The sequence below is a fragment of the Anguilla anguilla genome, chromosome 4 (assembly GCF_013347855.1).
Source record: "Anguilla anguilla isolate fAngAng1 chromosome 4, fAngAng1.pri, whole genome shotgun sequence".
NCBI classification, from domain to species: Eukaryota; Metazoa; Chordata; class Actinopteri; order Anguilliformes; family Anguillidae; genus Anguilla; species Anguilla anguilla.
The window spans coordinates 56,347,771-56,374,532 of NC_049204.1; the positions used below are offsets into that span (position 1 = coordinate 56,347,771).

The 26,762-nt window shown below is 43.0% G+C and overlaps 1 protein-coding gene across 4 annotated transcripts in view; it reads left to right on the plus strand.

The window, feature by feature from the left end:
• bcar3 (BCAR3 adaptor protein, NSP family member) overlaps window positions 1-26,762 on the plus strand; it is a 76,198-nt gene that overhangs the window by 12,591 nt on the left and 36,845 nt on the right. The window contains exons 3-5 of one of the 4 annotated variants that reach the window (XM_035413709.1): window positions 1,174-1,576; window positions 13,133-13,305; window positions 17,986-18,100. In XM_035413709.1, coding sequence (XP_035269600.1) covers window positions 13,216-13,305; window positions 17,986-18,100 — 205 coding nt within the window. In that variant the 5' untranslated portion in view covers window positions 1,174-1,576; window positions 13,133-13,215. Of the gene's footprint in view, window positions 1-1,173; window positions 1,577-13,132; window positions 13,306-17,985; window positions 18,101-23,854; window positions 24,132-26,762 lie in introns of those variants that run through there. The other 3 variants (XM_035413710.1, XM_035413711.1, XM_035413712.1) reach the window with 3 other exon arrangements.

The following is a 26,762-nucleotide window of genomic DNA, read 5'->3' on the forward strand; positions in this document are numbered from 1 at the left end:
CAGCATTTTTAGTACATTCACTTGATTCAAATGAATACTTTTCAAAGGTAATCTAACTCATTCCTGTTTTTTTAATTAATCTATATAATGAATTACTACAAGCAGTTCAAATTTCATGAAGCTTTTCTGTACATTAGTCATATTCAACAAATATCACATTGTTGTTTCGTCTGTGAACCTTTTAGGCATAACAGTAATGTTCATTAGTCATTTTGCATTGCGTCATCTTTATTATTTGGGTTATATTTGTTCTCACCTGTCTGAAAATCTTGTAAGCATACTACTTTTTTATGTGAAGGAGACTATTGAAATTATTTTTGCATTTTTGAGCATGAACCATCATGTTTCAGGGTATGTTGTCATCATCGTAATATAAAATGCATTCTCAGAGGCATGCATTTGAAGCTAGGAAAGAGCTAACTCCTGAATTAGTTACTGGATTGAGTCCATTTGAATCATTTGATTATTGGCAAGAATTATAGTCCAGACAAAACAAAAGAGGAAATCATAACCCAAAGTCATTTCTACTGAAGATCAATAGTCGGAAATGCAATTAAAAATGCAGTTATTTTTGGCAGCTTGCTCTGGGAAAAGTCTAATACCCATCATTCTGCTGGTCCACAAGATGTCTTGTCTGCCGGTGTTAAAGTTGGATTTAGTTCAGATTCGGACATTGCAATCCTCCACATTATATTCTCGAAACACAACCAGGCAAAAGAGTTTTTTAAATTTCCCTGTAAATGTTTAGTTTTAGTCACAGAGACATCGTTCGTGCTCTGGTTTCAGACTGAGAAATGCTGGAAACAATATTTATAGTTTAGCACGTGCACAATGGGCGTTTAATTTATGATGAAATGTTTCACATTTGCGCATTATGAAATAGTACAGCTCTCGGTTTTAAAAACAGCCAAGCACTATATCTACGATTCTTAAACCTTCAAAAACACGCAATTTAATAATCAAAAATTTATATTACAGTATCTTATTTGTCATGTATGTACAAGTTCAAGGCAGCAGAGAGAGAAAGAGAGAAAGAGAGAAAAGCGAGTTGTATAATGGGAGTGGTCCATTTTTATGGATCGGATTAATTTTTTTAGGATTGTCTTCGTAACCTTCGTTTGGAAAAATAAAATGCCCGGCTGTGTTGTTTTAAACGTCCTTCTGCATGTGCAGGTTCGCTGTAGCATGAGAGGAATGCAGAGCGCAGAACCGTGGAAGCAACAGCTCGCTACATTCCATCGGAAGACCACCGCTGCAAGAGGCGCGCGTCGCGACTCAGGAACACTACTGCATTTGCATCATTGACGCAGGACAGCAGCGGTGACTTTTACCGGCTCTTCAGCATGGCCATTCAAATCGGCTTGTGATGTACGCTTGTCAATGTGCGTCCTTTACGGCAATGCCACGGCACAGACTGGATCCGCTGCATTTGGCCAAGTAGGACAATGTGAAGAAGATAAACTTAACTGTTCCTCGCTTTGAACTCCTTCTGCATAATAAGACCTCAATAGGTTTCGTTTTTGGGTTGTTACTCTCCATTTTATTCAATTCAGGATTTCTCTGCAAAGCGATCAAGGTAAGTTTTGTATACGTATAATTATAAAACATCTGGAGCGATAGGTGTATATATTGAGTTGAACAGAGGCTACTTCTTAGATATATGTAATATTGTGTTCTATGTACTTGTGAACTATTTGTAGATGCACACATGTTTGGTGGAGACTTCACCACAAGTAACCTTTTAGATTACATTTTAAAAAATCAAATCACGTTCATTACGATTCGCAAGTTATGTTTTGTAGCTAGAAATTTGCAAGACTGGAAGTCCTATACAAAATTTTGGATGTTGTGTAGGTGACTACATCCTGCAAGAAATAACTCACAAGTTGATAAAGATTTATCAGGCGTTGTAACTACAACATAAAGCGAGCTAGCCTATGAATGACACTACATATTTATGCTTTCAAAATGCGTATGTACCATAAATAACACTGCTTTGAATTAAGTTTTGGCTTTGAATGAAGCAGGTTGAGAAACGATCATTTCTACATTTGTATCCATAAAAGTAATCGAGGGGTCAATCTCAACAGTTGCTTTGGGAACCCATAGTTCATTTCTGCGGGATATTTTTGGAACAGAGAAGGAAATGCTGTTATTTGCACAGATTCAGTCCTCTTGACATTGAACTATTCATAAACACAGCGCCAGGGCAAGCAATACCACTCCTCATGCAGTACGTTCCCAGGCTTGTCTCTGCTCTGTGTGTGTCCCCAGTGGAAACAAGGTTCCCAGCAGCAGTCGTGTCCTCCTTTGAGTTCAGTGGTGAATCCCAGCTTGCACTTACTACATTACTCAGTTTATTATTTTCTTAATGGAATGCTAAAAAAATAAACCAAGTAGTCGTGTTTTTTTTTCCCACTGGAATGCTGAACTGTGAGAAGGCAGGGATCCTGCTGTGGTTGGCTACCCTTCTGGAAGAGATTTTAAGAGAGAGGCAGAGACCTGAGCTCCTTCTGGGTGTGTTTCATGTTTAGACCGCACCACAGCACTGCAGCGTGTTCACTGTACTTCATGTGGTTCTCTTCATCATCCCATGTAGGGAGAGACAGCTGCAGGAATCAGTGTCCTGCTGTTTTTGGTCACTTGTTTGGTTAGTGCTGGTATACTAGGTTGTTTTTATACGGGGGAGTGAAAATTGTCCACAATCCACAACAGTTCATGTCAGGATTCTCCTACAGGCATATACTGCAGTTCAGTGTGGGGGAGGGGGAGGGGGAGGCAGGGTACAAGGTCATTTGTTGTAATTGAATCCTGTGCTAAGTAGCGCAGCATCCTGACATTCCCTGTTAGACACAACAGAACCAAGTGGAATATGAACTATTCTACATGGCTAATTACGCCACACACATACACACACGCACACACACGCGCGCACACACACACACACATACACACACACACACACGCACAAAACCTTATGGAAAAGTCTGATTAAGAGTGGCAAAGGGTACTCTATGTGACTTATTTAATTGGTTGAGACAATGCATTAGTTTATTCTGGCTCTGGAACTACTGGAGCAAATCAGCCACAGACATACAACAGCTACATCACCATTTTCTTCAGCCTGAATTAAATTTGAAAAATTGATGACCCTGCAAAAGTGTATCATGGAGAAAAGAATCAATATCAACTAGGATACTTACGCAGTTCCTTGTGACAGCATGCTCTCAATAATGTAATGCTGTTCCCTATGCTGTCTTGAACATGCGGCATCCTCATTTTCCTTGGACTGACCCTGACCATGATTTTTTTTTACTTTGACTCGGACTGTTGGCAGAATGTTAGGCTTTCTCTTCGGGCCAGCAAGCGTCTAACTGCAGCATTAGCATGCCTTCCCACTGTCCACCAGCGCCTTGTTTGTCCACATGCATTACCCTGCATTCAATCCCGTGATTAGGTATGAACTATCACAGGACACTGCAGTGTAAAATATTTCTGTGTTTGGTGTTGGAATACTACCTTCAAATAAATTCATACCTTGCATTCCTGAGCAGATCACCCCTCCAACCTCCATCCCAAATGTAAAAAAAAAACAAAACAAAAAAACAAAGGCACAAACCCTTAGAGATGAGAAAAATGCTCTGTTTGGCCAGGTCAGTGTGAGTATGCCGAATGTAGTAAGAGGGGTGAGCTGTGCAGTGGAGTTTTATTGTAGGTGTTTGGGGAGCCCCATAGCATGTTGATTTAATGCGCACCACCTCTTTTTCTCACCTGTGGATGAGTAGCCCAGAGTTCTGCTGTGGTTTCTTTTGAGTGAGCCAGATTCTGAATAGTCTGACTCATAGTAGCACACAAGCAACAAACATGTTTTTACATAGTTCCCGTTTTCGAGAGTTGACTAGTCATACCATTCAATGAAAGACTGTCTGCTTGAATTAAATGTTTTCCACATGGATAATAATAATTCCATATTCTCTTAATATGTGCATGTCAATGAAGAAAAAACCTGGGTTCATCATTAAAAAAGGAACCACCTAGTGCAACTGTTTATCTAGTCAATTTCAAAGAGATGTGGAAGCTTTTCCATGATGCTTGTTAGATCACAGCCATGACAAACCTTCAGCCTGAGAGTCTTGAATCTGCCCAGTCCACTTTATGGGTCCCTCACTAAAACTGCCTGAATGACAACCAGAATTTGAGAAGCTACTTATCAGTTCAATTTATTTACCCTTCCTGTAAAAAGTGAAAAAACGTCATTGTTGTGGACCAGTCTCTTTTGCCAAAACAATCTGTCCTGCTCTGAACAAAGCTCTGCCGTTATAAAGTGAGATATATTATCAGCGGGATTGCCTTGTTGATAAGCCCAGGGTCATAGGCTTAACGCTCTGACTGGGTAAGGAACCCAAACCAGCTTTCACAAATAAGGGACCTGACATGATAATGGATGGAAAGGCATAATAATGATTTAGAGCACAGATTGGCATTGAGACAAATTTGGGTGCTATATCTCAGTGGCACCAGAATTAAGATGGGTGCAGGAAGAGCCCACAGCTCTGTTCCTCATGTTTATATGACTGAAGAATAACATCCAAAGTCACACACCTAAATACAGATTTTAAAAAACTTTTCAGGGTTTTCCTGTTTTCTGTGGATGGACCTAGTCCCAATCTGTAAATGAAAACATCTTGTCATTTTTTTGAATCCCAAGGCACAGATGTTTTTTGACCTAGTTATCCTGGTATATTATTGAACGCCTTATGCTATATTACAGCCACTGTTTATTCTGTATGTGGTCAAGGAACAAATGAAAAACAGCTTGATTTCTTGTATAAACAATTCTTGGTATTTTTATATTTTTTCACTACTGAGAGCACATTCACACATTTCTTTGATTAGAATATTCAGTTTCAAACGCCTACTGTGTAGAAAACAAAGATGTATTCTTTTTTGGCTTTTAAATCAAATCTTGAGACTGATACAGGTTTTTCATTTCTTTCTCGCCAGTCATGAATTCTTTGTTAATCAAAGCCAAAGTTGTGTTTAAATGGAAACAGCCCATTAGTAAATAAAGTGACCTCTAACCATGCTGACACTGCTATGTTCCTTTAAGAATGTTTGAAATAAGCAACTTCGAAATGGTGTAATTCAGTTCAAAGGCTTGCTGTGCTCATTCTGCTTCACAAATTATGATAGTATTCAAATGCATGGCCCCCCTGGCTGGGAACCAAGTGGAAAATCATACAATTTCTCCCTAAATGAGTTTGTTCTGCCTGAATTTGAATTATGATAATCTTGTGATGATAATCTATTTTTGTTGTCCCTGGGTCAGAAGAGGGACTTTTTGAATGTCCTTCCTGTTTTATTCCCAGAATGTCTGCTTTTCTATAATTATACAGACTATGGTTGGGGTTCCTGACCTTTAGCTGATTTGGACTGTAACATTTTCATTGTATTATTTAAACATGTTAGTTATTGTGATACATATTAGTATTTTCTGAACCCACATCTTATAGAATGTTCTTTGAATCTTTGTACTGTACTTTCTTATTTTCATTAAACTGTAAATTCTTGTGTAATTGCATCTGCCAAAACAACAAATAAATGGAAAAATACTGGATAGATGCTACTACTACTGAAGCTGCTGCTGCTATTACTATTCCTAGTACTAAATAAAATTGCAGTTACCACATAATAATAACAATTGTTTTATATTTAATACTATTACTGTGATTGGAACTAAAGTGCCGCTGCTAGCACTAGATTAATTATGAGAATTAGTTATGTTATTAGATGAAGTTTAGGAATTTAGGAGGTGTGTTTCCTCTTTGGCAGTGTTTTTACTTTAACAGAACTGGGAGCAACGATTAAGTATAGTACACAGAGTACACTCAAGAGTAAGATATCCTCTACAATCAGGAGCTCTGAAGGACTATTTACTGTACACGAAGCAGTCATCTGACATACCGGGTTTATCTTAATAGTACTTGGTGTCTGAACAGATGAGTCCACCACTGGCATGGGGTCTAATAAGCGTTCTTTGATTAAATGGGGTTGCTGAAGTACTGCAGGTATGCAGTGATTCACCATTCTCCAGGGAGGAAACGCACCCTCTCATCATTTCACAAGGCTGTGCTGTTAATATACGCAGGTCTGCCCCACAGAGAGTTTTAGGCCCCTGGATACAGGTGGTATGTCAGAGGGAGGAATGTAGGTTTAGGCGCCTTGCTCTGATTTCTGTTGGGTCATAACTCATGACTGCAGGTCTTGCGATGGTCCGGCCAGAGATCAGTGTTTTACTGGTTTTTAGAGGGGGTCGATGGGCCGCATTCGTGTTCATTGGGATACCTCATAGCTAGGATGCATTAGCAACAAACATGACTGTGTGTGTTATGTGTGCGTGTTTAATATAATATAAATATAAAATATGTTAAATATTATTCATATATAACTCACAGAGTCAGTTTGATGCTGATGCATTTTAGCTGTAAGGTATCACTAACTGTTTATGCCATCTACAGTGTCAACAGAGGAAACCTTTACATATTATTGGTTTGGAGATTCATAGCTTTGAATGATTGATGTAGGTCTGCGGTCTTTCCTTCATTAAACACATTATGTACTGAAATCCTTACTTTGACTGATAAATTATGTCATGATAAACTCATCTAGAGAATGCAGTGAGTCACCATAGCATTCCAGGGAGGAAACTTACCCCCCCCCCCCCCCATTATTTCACAAGGCTGTGCTGTTGATGTATGCAGGTCCGCCCCACACAGACTTTCAGGCCCCTGAATACAGGTGGTATGTCAGGCTGAGGAATGTAGGTCTAGGAGCCTTGTTCTGATTTCTGTTGGGTCATGACTCATGACTGCTGATGTGTGTGTGTGTGTGTGTTATTTAATATAATGTAAATGTAATATATGTAAAATATAATTTATATATAATGCATCTTAGGTGGTAAGGTATCCCTAACGGTTTATAGCTTTGAATGATTCATGCCGGTTTGTGGTCTTTCTTTCATTAAACATATTTATGGAGTGAAATCCTTACTTTGACTGATAAATAAGGTAATGGTAAACCCATCTAGAAAAAATGGAAGGTTGACATTGATGTATAATATTGGAACTGCTGCTACAACATGCTGTACACTGTTTGATTCTGACATTGAAATATTTGGGCTTGTCTCTGTGCACTGTACTGTATACATGATGTCTTTGTAGCTGAATCATCCTTTGCTGCACTATCACTCAAATCAGCTGGCAGTTGGAGGTTAATGTGGTCTAGCAGGGAAGTTATATCTATATAAAATACATTTATTATTATTATTATTATTATTAATATTAAGTTCCTAATCTCAGAAGTACTCCTCTGAACTTCGCTGGATATGCGCGGAAGAGGCTGTTGGGTGGCTCATTCTGTTAATGCTGCTAAGTTTCAGACACACCCCATTGGTCAGATATGTAATTATCGTCGCACAATTGGCTGTAGCGTCACCCAGGGGAGCAAGGGTTCCATTTGGCTGGGTTGTCATCTGACTTTGGAGGAGCACACACACTTGTTTGTGCGCTGCTGAGGATTTTTGCAGTGATGACAAATATGGGCATTCCAAAGTGCAGATGAAAGGAAAAGCTGGGATAAACATTGGTCAAAAATACCCCAGTCACTCAGTTGCTTCCCAGTTTTGGTGCTGTTGCTTTATTTAATAGCAGGCAGCCTGCACAGCTGCCCTCTTGCTAAAGTAAATCAGGACTAAAAAAAAGTGTGATGACACATGCATGAACTGTCTTAAACACGCTAGTCACTTTCATTCCTTCTCTCTTTGGCAATGAGTGGAGGTATGATGTGCCTATGTCGTAAGGCCATTTAAAATTCCTTGTTTTTCCACAAATGAATGTTTTAAAAAAAAAATCTGGCTCAAGGTTGCTCTTGCAAATAATGAGTTCCAAATAGCTTTCCAAAAATACATTGGGTACTTGTTCTAAAATCGACTTTGAGATTGCTCCCATTGACCCCCCAATCCCCTGTGCATTTTAGCATGCACTCACTGTGCTGCTTCTCCACATAATATATGGCAGAGTGGTGTTCTTTACAGCATCTTGACCATGATTTGACCACAGGGGGAACAGTGACCGTGTCAGTCTTTCTAGAATGGCGTCTTTGCTCAGCCTTTGTTGAGTTTTGCCTGCCTATGCAGCATTCTTTATCTACATTCAGGTGTGACACTATACTGAGGAGGACCGTGGTTCATCTCTTTATCTGAACAGCCACCCAAAACATCTAATAGGGTGCATACATTCACCATCTACATGTAATTCATGCACACACACACACACACACACACTCACACATTCACACCGTTATGAATCAGCAGGTACCCGCTACTTCTCTGCTTGGTACCGCTCATCAGCATGCTGAATGTGAGTGCCTGCCCTGTGGACCTCCTCCGTTTGGAGCAGGCGCTGACGAGTTTGGAGTCTTTTCATCGTTGCCTGGGCCCAGAGAAGCCATGAAATGGACTCCTTCAAAACCCTCTGAGGTGCCAAGCACTAAAGCTTTTGTGACATGTTGAGTTGTAAAGGCCATGCAGATTTATGTTTGGCTCATCTAACGATGGGATCTCAAATTCCAAACAGCGTCTGCTGCCCTTTTTGTGTTTTAGTATTAATTTAAGTGATTCATTGGGTAAAGAGTCACAAACCTTGTTCCTAAGGCTTCAATTGGGTGAGATTCTTGGTCTAGGGTGGCTAGATACCTGGTTTGTGCCCATATCAGTGTGTTCTGAGTGTTCTTTTTTGTTTTTTTTTTTAAAACAAAGTTGTGTACCATTTGCACAGTGTTGCTTGTTGGGGGGTGCTTTGACTATCTGTCCTTGGTTCTGGAGTGCTGCATTTGCAGCTGAGAGCTCCACTTAGGGAAGAAGGGCTGCAATAAAGTTGTTTTTCCTGTAGGACTAATAGAAGTCAGTGCCGCGCATCATCGGGCTAGCAGCACTGCTGGCTGTCAGGCATTGGTGTTCTCAGACTCAGTTCCACTGCGGAGGGGTGCAACATGAAGCCAGCTGAAAATAAATGCAGCTGGGTGAACTTTTGAGGGACTTGCACGTGTAACCTCAGTGTGGTGTTAACACTCGAGAAGAAGAATTCTGTAACAGATGTAGTCGATTCTTTTGGCATTGCTGCAAATAACCAAACCAGCAACAAACAAACAAGTAATAAAATAAATATGAATAAACCTCCTCTTAGCAATAAAAATAAGCCCATTAAAATAAGTCAAGTACCCTTACTCCCTTATTACAGCCGGTAGAGATCAGGTAATGATTGGAGTAGAAGTTCTTGACTGCCATGTGATTTCACAGAAAGTTACATCCCTGTCTCCTTTGTGGTGGTCTCAACTGCCTCAGATCTCTGGAGCCTGGTCTTAGGAGCAGGAAGCAGCCTGCTGTATGGACCTAAACAGGAAGCAGAAGGCAGCACAGGACTATGGGGGGAGTGCTGGCTCCCAACAGTTAAACAATCTGTGCTCCTGTCCAGACCATCCACAGCTCTGTCTCTGCTTGAATCTGTTTGTTTTTTTTTGTGTGTCATCCATAGGTGTGCAGCAGCCTTGAGCCTTGTTTTTATAGTAATACTTTTAGCATATTAATCCCCACATTTGTTCTCACTGAATCTGTTTTTTTGGCTATTATTTTAGGAAGCACCTACTAAAAACAAACAAAGAAATATATAATCTGCTAAATTGGGAAATCATCAACAGTGATCATGCGCTATGAGAGATATTTGTCGAAGATCCTACTGTAGATTTGCTGCAGCCATTAAGGAGGAATTGGTTCACCTTTATCTGCCTGCCACCCAAAAAGACTACAGTACTTGTGTTCAACTGCTTGGAAATTCTGATTGTTCTATTTGCATTTACTTAAAGGAGGAGTTAAATGACTCATTTTATTAATAGTAACTCTGTTGTTGTTGTAAACTGTTTTAGGTATCCTTGTGGATCATTTTATGTTGGCAGGACAAAGAGAAAAAATAAAAAAGAGTATAGCAGAACATAAACAGGCTATTAGGTAGCAAGGAGTACTGCGTGGCTATCCCTAGATGTGCACATAGATTTAAATACCTTCTTCAAAAATCGATCTTCTGGGCCCACATCTGTTAACTTGTTCTCAGAATTCAATACAGAGTTTCTTTTGTTTTAATGATATCTTGGTCATTGATTATGGTTAACGTGTTTTTCCCTCTGTCTTTCTTGAGGAATTGATAAGCTATAATATCTAGCTGATTCTTTTATGTTTACAGTTATACCTGAGGCAAGTTTTTTTTTTTTAAATCTAGAGATTTTCTGCTTATCTGTTTGGAGACATATAATATTGCATTCAATGAGCCATGAACTTGCATACAGCTGTTGATAACTGAATTTAGCTTTCCTAAGGAATAGGAGTACGCTGCAATTTCCATACACACTTTTTTGAAATTTTTAACTGATATTTGAACGTATATTTGAATAGTTCCTTTGATGGGACTATTTAGCTATTTTTTTTCCTTCAGCTGAGTTTTTTAAAAGTTTGAAATATATTCCAATACCTTCCTTTTCAGTCTTCCAAGACGAAACATTGACAGGATTTGCACATTTGTTTGAGAAATTCTTTCGCCTGTCAGAACTTGTCTTTAGTCATCCTCCACAGTTCTCTATGTCCAGACATGGCAACATATACAGGTGACCAGTGCTAGAGGACATATTGTGGAGCTGTGCTTGCATGTCAGTACCCACTACACAGAATAAATTGTGGTTTTGTGGAGAAATTATAATCATATCAAATATCATACATCAAGTCCAGGGTTGAGGTTAGGACTTTGTGATCAATAGCAATGAACTCCGCGCGATCAGTGATAATGAACTCAACCGGGCTGCCCCTGTTCCATTTCTCCACTGTCTGAGCCGTGGATGGGGGCATTTGGGGAACAGGGGTAATGGATGACTGACTGAGAGATAGAGAGATGAAGGTCCCCTCACGCTAATGAGCTCAGCCAATCATTGGCTCCGTTGAGGGGACTGTGGGGGACCTCATGACATCACTGGAGTTTGTACTTAGCGAAATTGTGAGAGGTCCTAGTCATGCAGGTGCCTTCAGCTGCTCTCAGTGAAATTGGATTACCGCATATTTTTGGATTCACTGCACGGAGCGGGAACGCTGGCTGAGAGGCTCATGAACACGGAGGAGCCTTTTTCAGTTCAGGCATTCCCCCTGAAAGGGGTCAGTCAGTCCTGGCGAATTGGACACAGGTGAAATGTCGACTGGATTCTTATGCTGCTGTTTTGGATTTGGGAGTTTTAAGGTGGCGTCTGTGATTTGCACAAGCACAACTACTTGTGCAGGACGACTTCTCATCCATTTGGGGTGAAATCAGTACAGACCGTCTAAAAGGGTTAAACCCATGTCGGTAATGACCGTAATGAGTGCCAGTAATGAGAGTGTGCCGAGCGCTGGAGCACTTCCTGTGAGCCAGCTGCAGGGGGGCGGTGGAGCACTGGGGCAGACAATAGGAGGAAGAGCGCACCTTCGCCAGCGAGGGCGTGTAAAGGCAGCGCGGTGTCCAGCAAGGCGAGGGGTTACGCGTTGACATGCACAGCAGGAATGGTTTTTATTTATTTATTTATTTATTTTTTACAGCGCTGCCCCGATCGCTGCGCCCCACAGGAGCGCTTTTACACACCGCTAACGCAGCTGGTGGCGGCCGCGCTAGCTCGGACTTTACGGCCGCATTGTTCCCTCACAAGGGTTTACAGCCCCCCGCTCTTAGCGCCTACAGCGGCGCTTTTACGGGCTATTGTTCGGGAATGTATTAGCCGTTATTGCAAGGGGGGTTGGGGGGGGTTGGGGGGGTGGGGTGGTGCGCTCTTCTCTGGAAAGGCATTGGCAGATGTGTGCATTAAGAAAATGAGGAATGCTATAATGAAGTTAGGCCAGGCCCCTTTCTGAGGAATAACGCTGTGTTCTCGATGCTATGAGGAAGGCAAGGCGAGCACACCAAAAATCAGGGGGACTAGCCGAAGATCACTGCACTTTATGATTATAATTTTTTAGCCTAACTGGGTGAGGCACCAGCACAGAGACTCACAACCTCTGACCTCTCAGGGTTAGTTCTTTTACACAGGGGACGTTGCTATGTTCAGGGGCACAACTGTGCTGCTCTTCTTGTGTAGGTGATACAATTTACTGAATATTGCTGTGCCAAATGGTAAAGTATCTTAAATAAAATTGAAAAGAAAATGTAGAGGCTAAACAGACTGTCATTTATTTTAAAACGTATTAAAGTCTTAAAAGCCTGGAATCTAGTCTGAAAACAAATGTATAGAAAAGTGGAAATCCCTGTCCTGTAACTGCACAAAAATACTGTATGTGCCATCTGAAAGTGATCCAGAACTGTTGATTCAGGTCTGCTGGGCAGTCGTTGCTCTCTGTCACTGTTGTGCACTGTGATCCAGACACTGCTGCTGAGGAAAGAACGCTTTACAGAGCACATCTGTCTGGCAGGCAGTGGTCTCTACCCGACAGAACCAAAGTAATACCTATGTGTGGATCCAGTAGGACTCCTTTCAAATGGCTGGGTGTCATCAGTGGTACATTTGGGATGTGGCATTTGAAATATTCCAGCTCTATATCCCTTTCTTATACTACAGTAAAGACATAAGTACCGCCATCATTGTATTGACCTGCCCTTTAGGAAGACTGCCAGTGGCAGCAAACATATTTTATGTCACCGCTAAAAGAAAACTACGAGTTGACAGCCTGATGATTTGTAAAGGGCAAGGGCGTGTGTAAACACTGTACCCAATGTGATGAAGTACCCAACAATCTGAGAGAAACTCATTTTCACTCCAGGTCAAGTTCCACTGAGGTCACGGAGAGTGAGTAATTAACTCAACCTGAGGATATATTTTATTAGGATCCGGTGTAAATCGGCTATCAATTATTAAAAGGCTTTCTGATCGCTGCAGGAAAACAGACTCCAAAGACTGCCTGCAAGTGGGGTCAGTGAAACAATTTAATCCAGCAGGACTGGACTTACTGCTCCACACTCCCCTTACTGCCTCAAGGTTTTTGAGATGTTATTTTGTGTGGTGCTTTTTATTTCAGATTTCAGCTGCAGACCTCAACCTCCAGCGAGAGCGTCTCTCCAAAGGGTCCTGGTTCCAGGAGGGGGGAGTGGCGTTCACGCCATGAAACACCTGGCCATCCCCAAATGGCTCAGCCAGCTGGGCCTCCCGGAGTATTCTGTGCTGTTCGATGATGAATACGACGGAGTGGAGGTGAGAGCATTTGATTAACTTTACAGACAGTGCAGGCCAGCCTGCCAGATGTCCAAGGTACAGCAGCTACATTCAAAATGAGTGTGTTTAAAGTCCAAATTATGCCTGGAAAGGATATTCCCTACATTCATTCCCAGAATGAGCACATCAATATTAAACTAAATAAGCACATTTTTATTGGCCCAGTTGGTGACAATACAGTTAACACGTTTCAGGCATTTTCTTGAATTGGTGAATTCAAACAGATGCATTTTGCACTGATAAATTATTCCATGGAACATAGTCTGAAATCGTGACATTCTTTTAAATGTTGGATGATCCAGTCAGCAGAAGAGCATCCAGCAGGGTCTTTTCCGTGGTGGAAATAAAGCCCTGCACAATCGATCGTTGGAAGATATGCATCTTGCCCACGGAACTTGAATCTTTTCTATTTGTTTTTCCTGACAGAAGTGTGACTTTTATGACTCTTCGCCGTTCCGTTCTGACCAAGGGCACATTTGAAGCATCGCACAATCTGCCGCACATTAGGAGAACCATTTGTGTCGGAGCTGGATCGGTGCTTAATTTCCCAACGGCGGCAGTACGTTTTTTTTGGGGGCCGCAAGCAGTAACAGCCACAGTGCTGGCGCGGCTCATCATTTCTCCTCTGAGTCCACATTTCTGCCTCTTTGCTTCACTCTTGGCTCTGCTCGCTGAGGGCAGCCACTCACTCAGACGCTCCTCTCTGCATTATTCAGGCCCTGGGTGGAGGATTTATCACACCTATTTAGCTCTCTCTTGGCTGTGCTATAGGGCTGACAGAGACAAAAGGGTGAGAGGCTCAGCTTGGCCCAGGCAAACCATGAACAGAGTGCTTCTGTGAGCCTGAAGTGGGCCCTTTCCCTTACACTGACATAACACTAAAGGGGCGAAATTTTGTATAAAATATAGATTTTTATTTCAGCTGTGATAGCAGCGTATGACATATTGTCTCACTTCGCCCTTAGCACTGTGACCCTTTATTCTGGTCACATGTAGAACTGAGACCCTGAGCCCCTGGCACTGTTGCATCCAGAAGGGAGGTGAAGAATAAAAGTCCTCAGCATTATCACCTCTTAAAGAAGTGTCTGCCTAAGGCCTTGCACTTTGCTTCCACTTGTCCTTCCCTTTGACTCATGTTGCTTGTTTCTGCGGAGTTGGGAGGAATATTTAGTCTGTGGCCTAACACGCATGGACTTCCTTGAAGAGGCTCTTCTCACTTTTGTTTTTGAGAGCCTAGATCAGATAGCATACCTGCCCATGACAGCAAGTACAAAAACCACAGGCTACAGACCACAATGATGTTCTCAAACACATCAAGTCATTACGGGCATGTATGTACTAACCATGGCATGCTCTGTACAGTATTTATGACTTTTTTCCGTAGAGGTCATTGAGGTAAAGCAACTGGAAAAACATTTTTAATGCAGAAAGTGGTTGTGTATGCACTTGTTCAAAGGTGTAGAACTTAAGAAATGCATTTTTATTGGCTGGTGGTGCATTTTTAAAAATCAGATCAGAACACAATAATTTGAAGTCCAGTAATTTCTTTAGGTCATTGAAAGTTGTGTTCTAGTTATTTTGCTAGGAGTAATTATGACCACCAGTCTGGGCCTATTTACATCATTGCTGGACAGCTGTGGTTTGGAGGTAGTAAAATTGTGCTGAAATGTTGTTATTCACCTCAAACGAATGGTTGTAAAAAAGTGCACACACTGATATAGCCAAAAAAGGCAAACATGGGATCACAGTTGAGAATGTCCTGTTAGACAATTGTATAGACAATTTTTAGGCATCTGGGTCAAATTAAAATACTGCCATTAATTTTTTAATTTTTCATGTGATTATGTTGGAAAACATCTACATATTATGCTGTTTGAGTGCTATAAATATTAGACTCACTAGGTGGTGTCATTTTGTAGATTCCATAGAAATCCAAAAGGATCCAATAATTAACTTAATATGCAGCTTCCACAAGACAGTGATAACCTGTATTTACTTTGCTGCTTGGACCCCTAATAATAATCTTTTTGGCAGAAGCCAACGCATTCCAGAGCATTCAAAATTAAAGTGCAGAATACAAATAGCAAATAAGACAATACTATTGTGCTTCTGTTTCCAATATATTCAATGCATTGTGTTGACATTCAGAAATACAACTCAAGGTTTACAAATATATTTTGCTGTAGATTACACTGCTGCTGTGAAGTCAACTGTAGTAGTAGTAGTAGAAACAAGAGAGCGAAGAACCTGTCTCTCATTAATAACCTGCTCACACACATTCAGTCCCAGGTGCAGTGGTTTCAGGAGCTTCATAAAGCGGCCCAGTTGTTCTCTCAGCCAATTTACTGTCATTGCTGTGTCTTTTTGAGATGACCCTGACAAAGGCCAATTCATAACAGCCAGCGAATGCTCGCCCCAATACCTCTCTGCCTGACCCGAGTCCGGGAACAAGAACAGAGTGGTTATGGACATCAGTGGTCTCATGTCGATGGCTGGAGACCCAACCAGACAATGTGGAATTTCTGGAGTAAATGAAGCTGGGGGCACTGTGAAGGTGTTTTGCTCACTTGGTTGCTGTGCCGTTGTAAGAGTTTCTTGTGCGGAAACTCAAAGTGATAGTTACGCCGATCATAAAGAGTCACCAGAGAAGTTTTGTTCTGGAAACCATTACGCGAGATAGAGGAAAAATCTAATTAAACATTTATTGATGCTTGTTTTTAAATTTTTTTTATTTAAATGTGTATGTGTTCTGTGTATCAGTCGAGTACTATTGTGTGATAATGAAATTATCAACTTAATGCTATTTATTCTTCCTGTGATAATATGATAAAAAGGGTATCACATAATGAAACATAAATGTATGAAGGGAGAGTGATAAATGGACTAGAACAGGGGTATCCTATCTTAGCTGAAAAGAGCCAATGTGGGTGCAGGTTTTTGTTCTAGCCCAGCACTGAGACACCTGCATCAACTAATTAACTAATCATGGTCTTCAATTCTTTCCTTGTTAAGTAGAATCAGATGTCATAGCGCTGGGCCAAAATGAATACTTTCATCCACTTTGGCCCTTTTCAATTAAGACAGGATGGCCTTGATCTAGAGCAGGGGTGTACAAACGTATCCAAAAGGGCCTTTGTGGGTTCAGGTTTTTGAAGACCATCATTAGTTAATTAATCAGGTGTCGTATATCTATAACAAAAGACTGGCCCTTCTCAGAGAAAACTGGCCACCCCTGTAGTAAAGGGGATGGATTAGGGGGGAAATCCCAGCTAGATATGACACGTACTAAATATCATGCAGAACTAACAGATAAGAAGCATCAGGTGTCAGATTGACCGTGACCCCGCTCTGCTCCAACACTCACCATTAAAATGAGAGTGATGGGGGCAGACACCTGATTGGCTTACCACTCTGGCTGATAACAATCCCTGTAAGGCTGAGACAGTAGTGACAGGGTTTAAGTGCCAAAACCTTTACCTCAGGACACATTCAACACGGTCTCCTGGGTGTGCGTCAGCTCTCAGTGCAGAGAGCCCTTCCCTTAATTTCACATCTTCTGAGAAGTAAACAACTAACAGCTCCACCCCTGCCCTCTGCATGGCTACGGCACCTGCTGTTGAAGTCCATTGAAGTGGCTGAATTATAGGAATGTTAAACTACCACCTGTGGCAGAGTGCCCCCATAAAAGAGCTTTACAGCTGAGGGTTGGCTTCACCCTCTGCTGTTAGCATGGCATGAGGGCATGCCACCAGGGCATCTGAGAGTGGGTGAGCTAGGGGGAAGGGTATGGGGACAATGGGCCCTTACCAGCATAGGGCACCTGGATGGAGGGAGGAGAGGGGAGGGTGGCATTTCACTGGAGGCACATGAAGCAGCACAGCTGCCCCGGGCCCCTCTATCTAAACCACACTATCAAAACAGGCCTGGGACAAAGGGGAGGAATGCCTTGTGATCAGAGAGATCCTGCCTGCGATTGCCCTGGAAGACCGCAGAGATAAGGGGGACAAAGGCACTAATGCGCCATGCTGTTTTTTCTTCCAGCCTAAAGACAATATCTTCCAGCTCAACGACTCATTTTACAATAACAACAACCTGAAAAATAACATGTCTCTTTCTGGTGTAATATTTTTTGCTAACCTTTCCATATTACTAAATAAAGGGCACCTCCCTTTGTTTTAAAAAGTCCTCCAGTGGGGCAATTCTTCCTAAAATGCTTACTGTCCAACACATAAACCTATAATTTGCGAAGTCTTTCCTCTGCCTGGTTTGTCTTTGTGTTGTTATAAAGCCACTCGTTCTGTGTTTACTTTTTAAATTCTAAACAGCAGAAAATAGCTCACAACCTGCTGTGTAATGTGTCGGTGTTGTCTGACCAGGGAACAAGGCAAGCTGAGAAGAAAAATAAGCAGCATTTGCATGAAACCAAGAGCGTATTGTTTTTAAACCAAAACAAGGCAGGAGTCTGAAGTGCAGTGTCACTGCGCAGTAATAACAGACGGCCTGTCCTGTCTCTGGGGGGATCAGAGAGGTGAAGTGCATGGTGCTCAGGGCTGGGAGATAACAGAGCTGATGGTGCCCACCAGACTGCAGAGCGTTCATCTCACACACCACCCCCCCTCCTCCACCCCAACCCCCCCTTGCCCCTGTGATCCCTTCCAGGACCTGCTGCACCTGACCGAGCTGGACCTGCAGCAGCTGGGCGTCCACAACCGCATGCACCGCGTCCACATCCTCTCCAGCATCCAGGTTCTGCAGGAGCGCGAGAGACGCCGAGGTCAGTCAACCTCGACCCACAGAGCTGGCGTCGCCATTCCTGAGAAACCCCGCGCCTGGTTCCGCTGAGTCATATTTCCTTTGTAAAAATGTGGGAGGAGTAAGAATAAGGGCCTGTGAGCAACTGTTCTAAAACCTGCGAGGGAGGTTGTCACAGAGCTGCTTCCTCCACACGGCATCAATCAGGAGCATCTAGTGACCATCTAATGTCACTTGACATGAAGCAGGGTGACAGTCACAGGGTTTGTGCTGTGACACGGCGGCCTGCTCCAGAGTTTGCGCAAGCAGACGACGGGGAAAGCGCTCGTGTTTTAACAGCAGAAGCGTCGCCCCCTCTTCAGCCCGGAGAACACATGGCTGACCAAACAGGGGCCTTGCGGCTTTATCTGCAGCACCGTCCAGGCTGTTTTCACAGGCCCGGTCCAGGCCCTGTTTGTCTAGTTCCCAGCCTGCCGCGCACTGTTTGTGTAGGGCAGCTTGCGCCTGACCGCGTGTCCTGCCTGAGAGAGAGGGGCCTTGTTAATCTCGCCGGAGGGAAGGGCATTCTGACAGGGCTCTGGTCAAGATCAGGCCCGAGGTGGTATCCCACCCGGCTGTAAACCCCGGTGGCTCAAGGGGTCAAGGAGTGAAAATCCCCATCCACTGCAGCACAACAATCCACTCTAGGCATCTGGGATCACATTCATTGTGATGTAGCTCTTAGGCCCCCTCAGGCACAGCACAGTTGACCGAGGTTGCTGATGTTTCCATGAGGGTAACTAGCTGGCTGAAGCTTATTGTTTTCGGTCTCTCTTTGCTGCCACAATTAAAGGCCAACGCAGTCAAAAGAATTCATCGGAAAATAGCAATTAGGCACTGTCCCCTTAATGGGGTATCAGCTGTTAATCATCAAGGGGAAACGCAGGCTGGGTAACGCGTAGGGATTATGGGTACAGAGGAAGACGTTTCAGTCGGCTGGGAACGGAAAAAAGAGACGAGAACATCGCCCTGTTTACTGTAAACACGGGTGGTGTGTCATGCGTCGACTTGCTTCCGCCTGCAGCGCGTTGCTACTGCGCCGCGCTCCGGCCCAATCGAATGCGTCGGGAGCCACGGGTAGGCGGAGCCCACGTGAGCGTCCAACAGGTGATTACGCCCACTCTAACCAACTGCAGATGACTAGCAGCCATGGCTCGCCCTCAGGCCATAGCCTCCTGTGTGTAATTAGGACTTACAGGAGCGCGCTCGAGGTGGAGAGCAGGCGGGTCGCGGCTTGTCTCTCATGCACGATCAGGTGATTCCCTGCTAGCGTAAGCTAAGGCGCACACAGGTGTGTTTAGGGGCACATTTCTGGGACAGGAATGCTTTCAGGGAAAGAAAATAGATGTTTATGGAAACGTCCATTCCTCAGTATACTTGCCTTCTCATCACATACTCTGGATCCTCGTCATGAAACATTTTTTGATGATCTGTCCATAATGTGGTTTGCATATCATGCTGACTTTGACCAGCCATGGAGCGCTGTAGGAATTTGCCTAATGAGGATGTATCCAGAATGAAACGTATGTCATTCAAAAAAGTATTTTGGGAAAATAATCTCTAGTAAAGTTGCCTTCTGATTACCTCACAGTATTGCCATCATCATGATGCTTAAAACCGGAAAATGATTCATATTATAAATAGAAATTATGAGGTATGAGGCCTATCTGCAAATAGTGGAAACCTCCATTTTGAGGTTTCTGTGCAGATAGAGTTGAAGATTATAGTCCTTCCAAACCAACAATGCTGAGGATACAGGGTAACCAGAAGATGGTAGACGGATGATCCGAAGGTGGATTCATAAAATGGTTTCATGGTATGTTGTCAATGCCATATGAAACCTCAGTAAAAATATTCTTCATTAGTTTAAAGATAATATTTATCGAAACATTATATAAGAATCTTTGATCTGTATTTTTGCAGATAATCACATTTGTCCATATATTTATTTTGATGTTGTTGTATTTTTTAATGTTGAGAGAAAAAAATAGTCTTTCCACGAATAGGCCCTAAAGCTCTGTAAGCATTTTTCATTTCACGGAAAGAGATACTTATATTGATATTTTCTTTGTTTTTCTGTCAGTTCATCTCCCTACATTTATATTGGCATTCTACTTACGCATTAAATGCAGTTCTCAAACTGCTGGTTTCCTGAGAGCAGGTAACATACTATTAAATGGGAGCCTGGCATGTTGCCTGCACTGCTATTAGGACAGATTGATCATCTGCAGTAGAAAATGACATCCTTTGAAATGCTGACAGTACATTTGACCTAGGTAAGTGCATTTGAAAGACAATGGGATCTAGGGACATATACTGTATGTGCATGAATGAATAGCATTTTAATTCTGCTGTCTTTAATGTCAGGGTCCACTATGGAAACCTGCTTCTGCCACAGGAAAAAAGTAAGCTTAATTGCAACTTCATTTTTTGTAACAGTGACTTTATTTCTTGGAATTCTGACTTTATTTCTCTCTATTGTGTCTTTAGTTTTTAAATAACCCACTACAGAGGTGACCACTGACTGATTGGTTATATTATTGCAAGAAGTCACAATTGCTAGAAAAAAGTCAGAATTCTGAGAAAAAACGTCTGAATTCCAAGAAATAGAGTTGCAATCGCAAGAAATGTCTTATCTCTGTCCATGAGTCAAATCAAAGCATTGGATTAGTTTCAGAGCTCTACTTTGATAGCAGGACTTGGCTTTGGGAAGGTTTGGAAAATGTCAATGAGTGAAGATAGGCCAGCTTTTCACAATCTTCTCCGTTCCTCTTCACGTCCTTCTGAAATAAAGTTAACAAGCTCTTTGCCACCATTTTATTTTAAATGGGCCTGCGGTGTAAGTTCTTTAAAACAACTTGTGTTCAGCTGAAATTACATATCGAGCAAATTCTATCTCAGCTCATTATAGTTCCAGATAGACAGTTTTAAACCCTTCTCTCTGGGCTCTGTGTGGCTTCATTAACCAGCTCTTACTGTGTAACAACTGCCACCAGCAGAGCCCCCTGCTATCTCTGCAAACAATACCTAACTGCCATGTCCAAGTGGTGGCCACCAGTGTCCTCTTTTGTGAGCCAATAAGCCACCTAATGCTGTCGCCCATCAATTACTTTTACTGCCCTCTGGAGCTCGTACTGTGCTGCTTTGGTGGCTTTGTAAGGGTCTGTCTTTCGCGTGGTTTCTGCTGATCTCCTCTCCTTCCCCTTTAAATCTTCGTCGGACTTCCCCGTCCATGACAATGTGTTGTAACGTGAGAGGGCAGATGATGTTTGGTAATGCAAGAGCATGCAGATGAGCTGTTATTTGTGCCGTTTCCATGTTCCATCAGTTACCATGGTGAGAAAATTCCAGATTGCGTTCAGCTGAGGCCAGGACTCAAAGATAGCCAGCACCGCGTGAAGGATGGGAGTGGTCAAGTGCGCTTGGTTGTCAGCAGACCAATCTCAGGCAAAGAAAAAAATCTAAATTTAACAAATAAAAAGTGCCCCTCAGAGTAGATATATATGTGCAACTCTGGTGAAGTTGGTTCTGAATAAGGGCCTTATTGATCCACCTTTAAATATGAAGTGGGTGCAAATAATTATTTGCTGAAATGTGCAAATAATCTGAGAAAATTTAGACCAGATTTACCTTTGAATGAACAAGTGCAATAGATTCTCTTAGGGCCTTCAAAAATCCAGTACATCTTCATATACATCCATATTTATTTACAATCTGTAGAAATGAACATACTTGATAATGACTGTGTGCACATTTGTTGAAGTTAAAATGTGGCATGTTTTATGTGTCTATAGGGAAAAAACACACAGCATGTTCTTGGCTAAGACTAGAACGCTACATAACCGTGCTACTTCCCTGAATGAAGAAGCCTCGCTGTGCTTGAGGCATAATTGGCAGTTTTGACTCATGGTGATGATTGTCATGGTATCTGCGGGCATTGTGAGTAATAAGCAGAAGATTACAGATCAGAATCCTGAGTCAGTTTGTGGGCAGGACCCTTGCTCAACAATTTCCTGAAAACAACTACCTTCATTTGCCCAGAATACAGTTTTTTTTTTTTTTTTAAATAAACAATGAGCCCCTGAGTTTCTAAGGCGGGAATCAATTTTTTTTCCTATTCTCTTATTAAAAATGTCTTTAAAAAATTGGCAGCATCTCTAAATATTGTCTGTGATACACCCTGGTTATTTCACAATGATGACTCGATTCGGTGGAAGTGCAGCCACCATGGAGTGCGGTGCGTGTCACCTGTTCTGCTGCTCCCTGATGAAGTACTGAGATGTGTGGGGGGGCTCAGGGGAGGCAGGGTGGGGTTCTTCAGCCGGGCCTTTGCTGGGCCGGACCACAGGTGCCTGGGGGCACATGGGGGATGAAAGATGAGCAGGGCTTGAGAAGACCTGCTCAGTGTTACTGAGTGACAAGCAGTGGGAGATGAAGGTTTGCCTCTAGAACTTTCCCAACACGGACGCTTGTAACTATGTTGAGTGTTGTATTCACTACCGTAAATCTGATCGAGTCTGAATTTTGAAATGTTAAATAATACACATTCAACTGAACAGACTCAATAGATTGAGTGTGTGTTATAACGTGTACTCTGAGTGGTTTTGAAGGTGCTTCACGTTTCATCTCCACATTTATTTTAAAGACGTATTTCATAACGGAGTAGAGCAATGACAGGTGTGCTGTAACTGAAGAAGGTTTGTTGCCAGAGTCCAGGTGTCCCTTCGAAGCCTGCACACTTCTCCACTGAATTTAATAATCCCATATGCTGAAAAAGTGAAGGCCCTTGAGCTATCTGTGGCCCTCCCAAAGTTAATGTGTCCTGTGACATATTGTGTAATAGTACTGCTGAACAATCAAACACTAAACAAATATTACCTGTCCGCCCAATCCAGGGCCACTAAGCTCACTGCCCAGCCAGAGAATGCACGCAGTTCTGTTTATTTTGATCTTCAGACACTGAAGGGCATGGGAAAGTCAATGCGGCAATGTGGAAACGAATCTTTTAAGATAGCTGCGTTGCTGTTTGCCATTGTGGTGTGTGTGTGTGTGTGCGTGTGTGTGTGCGTGTGTGTGTGTGTGCGTGTGTGCGTGTGTGTGTGTGTGTGTGTGTGTTGAAGATATTCCTGACAAATGTAGGGTTCTTTGACTGTTTGACTACAGCCTCAAATAATACAATTCATGTATGTCTGTGTTGCTGTGTGTTATACTATATACCTATTAATTCTTCTGAAAATAGGTCTCTAGCACCGATGCCAATGGACAGTTTGAACACACACACACACACACACGCACACACACACAAACCACAAAGTGATCAGCATATAATTAGTGGAAAAATAGAGAATCATTCCTTTTGACTGATTTTTGAAGCAGGAGAGCTTTCTGCAGATTAGAGCTAAAAAGCAGTAATGTTTTTTAAACAGTTTCACTTTAAAAGTGTCCAGAAGCCAAGACGAGAGTATGTTTTTACAGCCTGAAACTGTGGGGAGGTTCGGCAAATGCTTTTTTTCCAGGGGTGAGAGAGAAATGTCCTCTGCCCTGGGTGTTTGTCAGGCAACAGGTTGGGCTGACTGCTCAGGGCAGGGGCTGACCCAGGGGCTGAGTCCCCAGTGTCCTGCCCACTTGAGAGGGTGTGTCTTGGAAGTTGTAAATCACTCCCCGCGGGGCCGTGAAGCAGCGCTTGGGTATGTGTGTGTGTGTGTGTGTGTGTGTCAGAGAGAGAGAGAGAGAGAGAGAGAGAGAGAGAGGAGGGGGGGAGAGGGAGAGAGAGAGAGCTCTGACTTGTGACGGGAGGAACACCGGCTCTGCTCACTGCAGGAGGTGAGGTGTGGGACACAAAGCCAGCGTCCTGAAGGAGGTGTCACACGCCGCTCTTGCCGTTGCCTGCCCCTGTGAGTCTGTGAGCCGGTCCAGTATGTGTGGAGTTCGGCTGTAGCTCCAAGTGCTTATAAAGTCAAGACGTGGAAAAAAAGGTGGACTGTTGTTTGGAGACGTGTAGACCGGGAAAATAGGTAAGCAGGTCTTGTGCAAGAGCTTGTGTTATTAGAAAGGGTTGGAATGTTTGTGATAGACTTGTTACTGCTGGTAAGGGAAACTGAAAGATCGCAATCTGGAGAGGCTTTTCGTACTATGTTCTGGAGGGAGGGCTAGTCTAATTGAATTGTTTCTGACTTATTTTAATTTTGTACATACGAACATGGGTCTATGTGTGATTTTTAAAGATGTAGCTGTACAAAGATGACTTATTATTGCTGTAAATAGCGCATTCTGTTTGCCTTTCTGTTGCTGGAAGTTTGTTGTAGTTGCTTGTTCTTAGTCACAAGGTCATACTGGCGGCAAGGGTAACTTTACCCATCCTCTGCGAGCCGACACAAAGCCGGTCAGTTCTGCGCTGCTTAATGAATGTTCTCAATGGACTCCAGTGATAAAGGACAACGACATTTAGAAGGACGGGAGGGTCAAAGAGAGGATGTGAAACTATAAAAATGTTTTTGCCTCAAAAGGCTTCGCAGTGTCAAAGGGAAAGTTAGGGTCCTTGTATGCACAGACTGAGGGGTGGGTGAGTATGGTGGGGGGTGGGGGTGGGTGACAATAGGTCATCATGTTTGCGGGGAGCGTTGATGAGGACTGGAGTGGCAGACACTGCTGCGGGCTTTAATAACTTTGTGATTAATATGTCACACGCAGCCCAGCCAGCCCCACTGGCTGAATGGAGCACAGCTGGGTGCTCTCCAGTGCAGTGAGGAGGTAGAGAGCCGCTCTCATATTGTTCCTGAGTCCCAACAAAGGAGAGGCTTAGAAAAGTGTCATGTGACAGTTGGGGTTATTGTTCTTTTCATGGGTTTGGAGTGAGCCGGGGGAGACTCCCCCATTGCTATACACTGTGTGTGTGTGTGTGTGTGTGTGTGTGCGTATATGTGTCTGTGTGTGTGTCTGTCTGTCTGTGTGTTTGTGTGTGTGCACGTGTGTGTTTGTGTGCGTGTATGCATGTGTGCATGTGTGTTTATGTGCGTACGTGTGTGTGTGTGTGTGTGCGTGCGTGTGTGTGTTTGTGTGCGTGCACGCGCGTGTGTGTGTGTGTGTGTGTGTGTGGAGAGTGCAGCAGGGGAAAAGGCAGCCCGTTTCCTCTGTTTAATTTCTCCAGCTGTTTATTTCTGCTGTTTGGTTTCCTTCTCCTCATTAGGTTTGTAAGTTTGTAAGTGTAATTAGGACCCGGCCCACTCACTTGTGGTTGGGCTGAGTCCTTTTAAGTGCTCTGCGTTTAAAGCACACGGGTTGACAGAAATCAGGATATTAAAGCCTGTTTCCGTGCACCCATTGATTGAAGGTGTCGGCTTCGCGGGTCAGCGTTTATTTTTAAACTTCCTATCTCCGTTGATAAGCCGGGCAGTGCCACAGCGACATGGATCTCTGGCCCTTTTCTCACGATCGCCTCAACCTTAAACTTGAGAAGGGGTGATATGAGCTTTGCGTCAAGATCATGCACCCAGTTAACTTGGGAAGCGAAATCTATAGCTGCAGCACGTCATAACAGTGATAGCCCCCTTGCAAGATACCGTTGAGCATTCATAATCAGTGTAATTCGCTCACACTCCTCAACCCATTATTAGTGTTGTGGGAAAGCTGGGATCATGCAGCTCAGCTAAGCTGGCTGATGCAGTGCTTTTTTTTTTTCTTTTCTTCTTTTTTTTTTTTTGCAAAGTGCACTTGGAACCCTCAGACTTGGTGAGGCCTTTGTCTGTGCTGTGCAGGTTTGAATTAATTAAACGGGGACTCCATTATACAGCAGATTCCCACAGAGCTGCGTGGGGGATGGCTGTGCAGTAGCACTGTGATAACGTTCTGGAAATGCACTGGGTGTTTTCTTCCCAACGCAGTCCTTTCTTTTTTTCTGAAAGGAAGCTTTCTATATTACATTTTGCATGCAAAATGTCTAGATGATGCTGGCCTTTTTCTAGGTTGCATTGAAAACAGGTCTGTTGCTTCCAACAGTTTGACTTGATCCAGTCATTGTATGTTCTGTTGTGACCATTCCATTTTCTTGATTTTTTTCTAGAAAGTATTTAAGTATTTTGAAATGCAACAATAAGAGTCTGTGGTCATTTCCCTTGATATTAAGACGGGTTCTAATGATATTCCCAAGCTTAAGTAAAAACTGCACAAATGAGTCATATACACTTGTGCTAATATGCCTTGTGTACACATATTATACACATATGATACTGTATGATAATGACTCTCGCACCCCGTGTGTTTGTGTCTGTTGTGAGAGGAATGATGTCAACAGCAGACAGCTGGTACAGTGAGGAAAGACAGAGATGAGAGAGAGAGAGGGAGAGAGAGAAGAGAGCAACAGAACGAGGGGGAGAATGAATGGGAGGGAGATTGAGTGGAGAGCAAGAGAGAGGGGGAGAAAGAGAGGGAGAGAGAGAGAGAGAGAGAGAGAGGGAGAAAGAGAGAGAGAGAGAAAGAGAGGGGGAGAAAGAAAGAGAGAGAGAGAGAGAGAGGGGGAGAAAGAAAGAAAGAGAGAGAGAGAGAGAGAGAGAGAGAGGAGAGTTTATGGTAGAGCAGGACAGAGCAGCACAGCTGAGACCTGCTATTATGAATGCTATGCTGACATTAACCCTCGCACCTCCGACGTG